This window comes from Neolamprologus multifasciatus, chromosome 22, assembly GCF_963576455.1.
Source record: "Neolamprologus multifasciatus chromosome 22, fNeoMul1.2, whole genome shotgun sequence".
In the NCBI taxonomy this organism is placed as follows: domain Eukaryota; kingdom Metazoa; phylum Chordata; class Actinopteri; order Cichliformes; family Cichlidae; genus Neolamprologus; species Neolamprologus multifasciatus.
Window position 1 is genome coordinate 14050357 of NC_140459.1, and position 7642 is coordinate 14057998.

The window sequence follows — 7642 nt, forward strand, 5'->3', positions numbered from 1 at the left end:
CACATGATTGTCACCAGTTATATTTGGATAATTTTCTCTGAAAATGTTTGAAAATAAATCATCTGGAATTAGAAAACTGGGACGGGACTAGCATTTTGTTTAATATCCAGAGTCTCTTCTTTTTTTTGGTAAGCTGATATCATAGAGGGTTAAAAAGGAAGTGTCAGAGCAACAGTAAGACCAAAACCTGAAACATACACTCAGCTACACCATCTTTCTCTGATTCCTCTTCCTGTTCATCTCATCCTTCTTCATCTCCTCAGTCTCTTTGCCGTCGTCACTAAAGGGAAATTCTGCTGAAATCATCTATGGACTCGTGCTCACATAGATGTTCATACTTGGAATTTCCCAGTATTCTTTTATAATTTTGATTTTTTTTTTCCCCTCATAGATAATGTCTATATATTCATTTCCTTCTTGTCCATCGACCCAGTAGCATCTGTGCTGGTTAGAATCAGAGCGTAACCACGTGGGTGGTTACTGTAACATATTCGGTTTAACAGTTAATGAGCTCAGTTTGTGTCGTTTCCCCCTCTCTGCAGGAGTCTCTGTGACATCAAGCAACACAGGAGTACCAGATATTTCAGGGTCTGTTTACACAAAGACGCAGGTAACTACAGAATAGAACAGAAATATTTACTCACAGGATATGCTTCTGCTTGTCTTGTAGCAGCAAACAAACAAACAAAAAAACACTATAGTGGCCAAACTGATTATTCTTCTTCCTGGTCCCCTGCAGTCGTTTGAGAAGCAGGGCTTCCACGCCGGGACGCCAGCCGCATCATTCAGCCTGCCCTCTGCGCTGGGCAGCGGGGGCCCCATCAACCCTCCTGCTGCTGCCGGCTACGCTCCAGCTCCATTCATGCATATCCTGACACCACACCAACAACCCCACTCTCAGATTCTGCACCACCACCTGCAGCAAGACGGACAGGTGCAGTGTGTATATATAAATGCTTACATATTTGAGGTCATGTGATTTTATTTTATTTTATTTATTTTTTTTTTAAGAAAAAAAAATATACAGGCATTATTTGTTGACAAGGTAACTCCACCCAGTGAGTCAAATAGTAATGATCAACAGTCTGAATGAGCTCAAAAATGCATAGACTGAAAGTAAAAGATGGAAGTGTGTCGACATCAGTTTCCCCGAGTTGTGACCAATGCAGCGACAGCTTTAGAGCCTGAGATCGGGTCGGCTTGACCAAAATTTATGGTCAACGCTGAAAAATGAGTGGGTGACATCACTGTAGCTCCATCTTTTATATTCAGGCTGTTAACTAGTCGACAACTTCCAGTCTTTTTGATAAAGCACATTCAAAATAAATGAAGTAGCACTTGAGCATCATGCAGTCAGACTGTTATAAGTAGTAATACAAATCTAGTGAATTGCCTATAAAAGATTTGTTGGCAAGTTCATTAAGTGTTTGTGGTTTCACCGTGACATTAGCTGTGCTGCTTTTAGGTAAACACATGGCACGAGGCGGCAGCTCACTGATGAACTTTGTGACTCTCCTCCACAGAGCGGCACTGGACAGCGCAGCCAGAACGCCTCCATCCAACAGAAGTCTCAGATCAACAAGTCGGCGTACAACAGCTACAGCTGGGGGGCAAACTAACATCCACTCACGGGACCCCACCCCGCGCAGTGTCAAAAAGCTGGGAGGGGTGGGAGGCTCTTCACTCCTTCGGCAAATAAGTCTCCACGTATAAATCCCCGCTTCCTCCTGCAAAGATTTCCCTCCAGTCTCTTGGCCCAGCACTCCCACAGCTCTGACCGCGGTCAGAGGAGGTGCTGTGCTGAGAGAACGAGCACTGTTAATGATGCATGGATGGATGGGTGGGAGGGGCAGGAGGGGCTTTAAAAGTGAGGGACGATCGGAGATAAAAGGTGATAGAAGCAAACCATCAAGAGGGTGAAATACTAAGTGTTGGGAATTTGTATCGTATTAATCTTCCCGCCCCTTACCCCCCCCCCCCCCCCCCCCCCAACATTTTTTTCCTTTCACTTGTAACATAGAACTGTTTTTCTAAAAGAATGAACATTTCCTGTATGGTCTTTTTTTTTTTTTGTCTTTTCCCATTTTTTTTCCCAACTGAAGGGGAGGAATGAAGTAATCTCTAAAAGGGGGTGGGGGCAGGCTGGTTTTGTATTTCAGACCCTCAACTCCCTGTTACTTAATTTTGACGGAAATTCTTCCCTCCTGAACAATTTCCAAACACAATAATTTGCCGTTGACTTTTTTATGTTTTGGGTTTTTTTTGTTTTTGTTTTGTTTTTTTATGTCATTTTAAGTTTGCAGAAACAATTCTATAAATTGGTAGAGTTGTGAAGTTTATTTTTTACCGAATATAGATATATTATATATAAAGACATATAAGCAAGCTCACTGGCTTTGACTGTGAGGAAAAAGTGTGTTTGTCATGTGACTGCGTGCATGTTTGTACACACGGGGGGCCATGGTTGCATACTGTGCTTGGGTTTTTGTTTTATTTTTGTTTTTTTTGCCTAGCACAGGATTTGTTTTTGTTTTTTCATTATCCAACACTTGTACAGTAACTTTTCCCATTAATTATAAATATTTCATAAGGCCCCTCTTATTTTGAAAGATGAGAATGATTTCCAAGGCCAATACACACCCAGTCTGCCTTCCAGTGTGAATAATTTTGTTTCTGAGGCCCTCCCTGCCCCGCCACCTGTCCCCCCAACATTGTAAGGAAATCTGCAGCATTGAATACTGATGGACAGAATTGTACTATGGGTTTTTTCTTTTTTTTTTTTGTCAGTGATTTTTTTTTTCTTTTTGTACTGTGCGTTTTAAAAAAAAAAAAAAAAAGTTTAAATGGATAAACTTGTCTTGTACATATATAAAAAAAAACAAGTACTGTAGTCCCTGTTTGTTCGATGGCTTTCTTCTTTTCCTTCTTAAATCCTTGCAGACTTGTTAGCTTTGTTTTTGTTTTTTTTTTATTTTGTAAAAATATATAAATATTAAGTAAATAAACAAGAAAAAGACATTTTCATCATTTTGGATGTGAATGTCTTTTTAAGAAACTACATTTCTCATGTGGCATTTAAATACTGCAGCATCTCTTCTTCACTGTCATTCAGTACAAGCAGTTCATGGATGAAGTGTTGGGTAGAACTGAAACCTCTGGAGGCGTTCCAGTTGGTTTCTGTTAGTGGGCTCAGTCACAACAATCTCCAGGATGTCAAGAGTACCAAATGAAACTCCAAACTTATAACTACATCACACATTTTCTGGCCATGTAATGTGCGGCATTGGTTGGTATTGGTTCGGGGGGTTTCTGTTTGTACATTTTACCCTCAATCTGTCTTGGTTACACTTTAGCAGTTTATGTTTCTCCATGATATATTTTCTACCCCCTCTAGATATGCATCTTGGTACCTTTCTAGCAGGCACATCAGAGACAGAACTGTACTTTTAAATGCCAGTAAATGCATCCCAAAGGTGCTCTGTTGAATTGAGGTCTTTTACTGTATTAAACGCAGCTAAATTTTACTTTAGAGCAGTCTGAAGCCTGAGTCAGTAAACACTTGGTCTCTATTAGGTTTCTTGTGCCAAGCTCATGTCAGCTTAGTATGATTTTTTTTTTTTTCAATATGTGATTACACCTTGCAAGCACTGGCTTATGTTTTTAGAAGCCAAGTGAGTTGCAGCCAGTCAGAAGACATTGGGCTCTCAATGAGTGGGCTTGATTTCCACCACTGGATGAAGTTAGACGTAGCATAAATTGGATTTCTTAAACTCTGAATCATGCAAAGCTTCTGTATTGGAGCATAGAAATAAAAAAATAAAATACTAAAAGCTGTAAATGTTCTCTCTAAATGAGCTCTGATCCAATTTGGCATAATTGTATTATACTCTGATTTCATGAGATATATATGACCCATATACACTTACCAGTTACGCCTTGCTAGCAGCAGATTGTACTGTTATGAAGGGGGGCTTCATAACTGCTTAATTTTTTTCATGGCACTGGAAACATTCCTCAGAGATTTTGGTCCCCTTTGACATGATAGCATCACACAGCTGCAGAAGATATCCATGCTGCACATCCACGATGTTCCACTGGATCCCAAAGGTGCTCCATCGGATTGAGATCTGCCGACCGTGGAGGCTGATTTTAAAAACTCATTGTCATGTTCAAGAAGCCAGTTTAAGGTGCATGAGCTGTGTGACTTGGCCTGTTATCCGGTTGGAAGCAGCAATACTCAAGAAGGCTGTGTTTAAATTGTACTAAGGGGACCAAAGTGTGCCAACCACCAGCAGCAGCCTGAACCACTGATATAAAATGGTTCCAAGCTTTCTGTTGTCAATACCAAATTCTCACCCTACCATCCAAATATGCAGTTGAAATGGAGACTTATCAGAAAGGCAACTTTTATCCAATCTTCTGTTGTCCATTTTTGTTGACTCCATGCAAACTGTAGTGGTCTAATTCTGGTGTACCCTTCGAGGTTCAATGTGGTTGGCCGTACTGTTGCCTGAATCTCAACAGTGCGCTTTTATTTCGAGTGCCCGTTTTATCTATCATTTACGGTAAAGTAACATTACGACAGATTGCGTCATGATAAATCGTCTAGAACGCTTTACGACACTGTTGACAGCTGTAGTACTTCTTGGCGAGTTTCTCCAGTTGGTGTCCGTTGCTTGCACATTTTAAGTTATGGTTTAAGTGTCCACCAAAGCTGCAGATAAATGAGTGTTTTTGATTTATTTCGCGGGTTCTTCGGGGTACCCGGAGGCAATTATCGTGGCCGGAGGTGAGTTTATGGCGTCGGAGTACGTAGCTGTACACTCGGCTAAGCTAGCTGAACTTAGTACACTTTCTCTGCGTGCAGCTATGTCAGGGACAAGATTAGTGTTTTCTGCCAGGAAAACCACAGGGGTCCTTCAGCTAGATTTTGGTGCTATTTATGCTCACGGAGTTAATACGATTGAGTACTTTGAGGTCTGTTTGCTGGTGGCATGTTATAATGCAGTTTCTAAACCAAAGGGAAATTTCAAAGTTTGTACATTTGTGTTTCTTCGTCTATCAGGGACCCTTTCTTCGATGCCATGACTCATGACGACGATGAAGATGAAGATGATGAAGATGGATTCCACTATGATGGGTTCAGTGGGGAGCAGCAGGACCCATTTGACAGCGCCTGGAGGTTTGGCTTCAGTTTTGGCCCGGACGGGATGCGGATTCAGGACCCCCCGATGTTTGGCCACGTCCTCAGAGAGATGGAGGAGATATTCTCCCAGCTGGGTCGTTGGGAGGGACATCCAGAGTCTGGACGCTTCGGTATGAAAACAGACCCACAAGCCCCGTTTTCATGTTGCTTGTTTTTAATGAAATGTAACAAAAAAAACAAAACAAACAAGTATAAAAAGTGTCAGTAAAGATGTATGGTGTACAATTTTTTCACCCTGGAAAAAGAAATGATTAAAATCGCAAAGTTAATCATGACATCCATGCCCATGAAGACTCAAATTCTTACCACAACTCGACATGTTCCTCTCCTCTGTGTTTAACCTGTTTGCTCTTTTGCCCTTTTTGTGTTTTAGATGTTCCCCACATCATGTCACCACCACCGTCTCAGGACAGAGCAGAGAGAGGACGAGGAAGCTCCGGTGGAAACCCTCTGAGAGACTTTATGCTCAAATATCCTGACAGCGACACACAACAACGATCCAAAGAGCCCCGAGGTGATCACAGACCTTCTTATGAGTCACCTGAATTTCATGGCCGGACCCCTTTTTCCAGGGTAAAGGAGATATTCACTCCTCCTTCTTTGTTTCTGTTGCGACACAAGCGGTTGTATATTAACTCAGATTTTTGTATTGTGTGTTTAAAAGTTTAATGATATTTGGAGACACAAAACTCCAGAGGAGGGGCACAAAGGTGACAGAGGTGGGTGGTGATATTTACATTTTATTTGATAATTTAGTGGAAGCTCTTTTAGATTGTGTCAAATTTATTTTCTATTCCCATCCTGATCCTCCCAAGATCTGGACTCGGCTGTGTCCTCTGGTGGCTTGGATCAGCTTCTGACGCCACCTGCTGGTCAGGCACCCAACCAGCCCAGAACTCGGTCTTTCTTTCAGTCTGTCACTGTCACTAAGGTGGTGAAGCCTGATGGGGTGAGTGTTTCTTAATTCTGTATTAATACGTTCATAGTGATTCTTTTAATAGTTTTGTTTCAGTTTTGATGAGCATTTCGTTTGCGTGTGTCAGAGTGTAGAGGAGAGGCGTACGGTAAGAGACGGCCAAGGCAACGAGGAGACCACAGTGACTCGCTCGGGAGGTTCTGGGATTTCTGGGGGACCAGATCAGTCGAATGGACCCGTGCTGCCAGGTCAGCCTGTCTCCGGTGTGTGTTCTTTGAATTGTTTATCTGACACACACACACAAAAAAATCATGTATTTATTTTTGCTTTTCTTCCAGGTGATCCCCACCGCTTCTCAAACTTGCGGGATGATGGCTCATTATTCTCCAGGTTCTTTGGAGGCTTTAAATAAAATGTGAAGGAGTTATTAGAGATGTGAGCTGGCATATTTATATTACATACCAATGTATGGACAAATAGTTTCATGTCTTCCTTTGCCAAAACGAATATGGTGGATAAATTCTCGCTGGCTCATTTAAGATGAAACTGGAAGTCCAAAATGATCATGCAGGATCAAAGCTGCAGATCCTGAAAGCTATTGATGGTGACACATGAGACGCTGAACAATTCACGTTTCCATATTTTATTTTTGTATTGTCCTGTAGACAAGCCTGTGTGGATGTGAGTGAGTGAAGAATTAAATAAAAGACTCTTAATATATGTACAAAATTGTTTGGCTCATATTTTTGTTAGTAACAGTCTTCAGATTTTACATGATCAAAAAACAAAACTGCACAATATACTTTTAAGCAGAACTTAAAAAAAATGCTGGCTGTATCAAATATGATACAATTTAAAATTCATAGAAATTTTAAAAAATTGACACAACGTTCCATAAATGTTTCATTTTCTGGCAAATATTTCGTGGTTCAGGCTCTACAGGGTCACGATTTCTATCACGCGTCATGTACAGCTCATTTAAACCTCGAGTGAGAAGGACCAGTGACGCTGCCCTTTCTCTTAATTTAAAGGAGCTTACACATTTAACCGTTTGTGTCAGTTTGTCAACACGATAAAGAAATGCTGTTGTTTAAATGAAAGAAATCTGTCAGTCCAATTGTTTGTGCTTAAATGAATAGAAGTAAACTTTTAAAATTACAGAATCACATCTGGTAGCTCATCGCCCAGACTGTGCTGTAATTATAAAACAAGTTTTTCTTAATTCAAAGAAAAAGTTGAATGCTATTTTTATTTTTATTTTTATTTTTTTACTGTTACAAAAAGAGACATTTCTGTAGCAGACGGTGCTAAATGTAAACTTTTTTTGACATTTCAATGTTTGTCGGTTACTTTGTTGTAGTGAAACATTTTTTACATCTATGCCCTCCACATTTTTCTAAGCCGCCCAGGCCTTCTGTCTGACACTCCTGCTTTAAATGGTTCCTATTATAATAATCTCTGGCTCCATATGTCTAATCTTGACTGTAGCAGTTAGCATTTTTTTTTATACTGTACCTCAG

General features: G+C 40.7%; 2 protein-coding genes and 1 long non-coding RNA gene across 10 annotated transcripts in view; 2 read left to right on the forward strand and 1 right to left on the reverse strand.

Moving 5' to 3' along the window:
- ubap2l (ubiquitin associated protein 2-like) overlaps positions 1-2882 on the forward strand; it is a 25117-nt gene extending 22235 nt beyond the window's left edge. For all 7 annotated transcript variants that reach the window (XM_085148468.1, XM_085148469.1, XM_085148473.1 and 4 more), the window contains 3 exons: positions 543-610; positions 740-934; positions 1524-2882. In XM_085148468.1, coding sequence (XP_085004594.1) covers positions 543-610; positions 740-934; positions 1524-1619 — 359 coding nt within the window. In that variant the 3' untranslated portion in view covers positions 1620-2882. The remainder of the gene's footprint in view (positions 1-542; positions 611-739; positions 935-1523) is intronic.
- Positions 2521-5601, reverse strand: LOC146493131 (uncharacterized). Its single transcript, XR_014871922.1, has 2 exons — positions 5513-5601; positions 2521-5353 (listed from the first exon to the last, which is right to left on the reverse strand). It is a non-coding gene; the product is annotated as an uncharacterized LOC146493131 (long non-coding RNA).
- hax1 (HCLS1 associated protein X-1) lies at positions 4468-6851 on the forward strand. Of its 2 annotated transcripts, none has more exons than XM_085148483.1 (7): positions 4468-4789; positions 5066-5316; positions 5580-5779; positions 5871-5925; positions 6022-6155; positions 6250-6385; positions 6461-6851. In XM_085148483.1, exons 1-7 carry the CDS (start codon positions 4725-4727, stop codon positions 6532-6534), a joined length of 915 nt encoding a protein of 304 aa, XP_085004609.1. In that variant the 5' UTR covers positions 4468-4724; the 3' UTR covers positions 6535-6851. The 2 variants fall into 2 exon arrangements, with proteins under 2 accessions (XP_085004609.1, XP_085004610.1); XM_085148484.1 differs by having other exon boundaries at positions 4475-4789; positions 6250-6370.
- The last annotated feature ends 791 nt before the right edge of the window (positions 6852-7642 follow it).

What these genes read in the sequence shown, in the direction of transcription:
- hax1 (XM_085148483.1), top strand. Translation starts at nt 4,725, where the DNA reads ATGAGTGTTTTTGATTTATTTCGCGGGTTCTTCGGGGTACCCGGAGGC. An exon ending in GCCGGACCCCTTTTTCCAGG is followed by an intron (nt 5,780 to 5,870) that starts GTAAAGGAGATA and finishes TGTGTTTAAAAG; the next exon opens with TTTAATGATATTTGGAGACA. An exon ending in GGGGCACAAAGGTGACAGAG is followed by an intron (nt 5,926 to 6,021) that starts GTGGGTGGTGAT and finishes GATCCTCCCAAG; the next exon opens with ATCTGGACTCGGCTGTGTCC.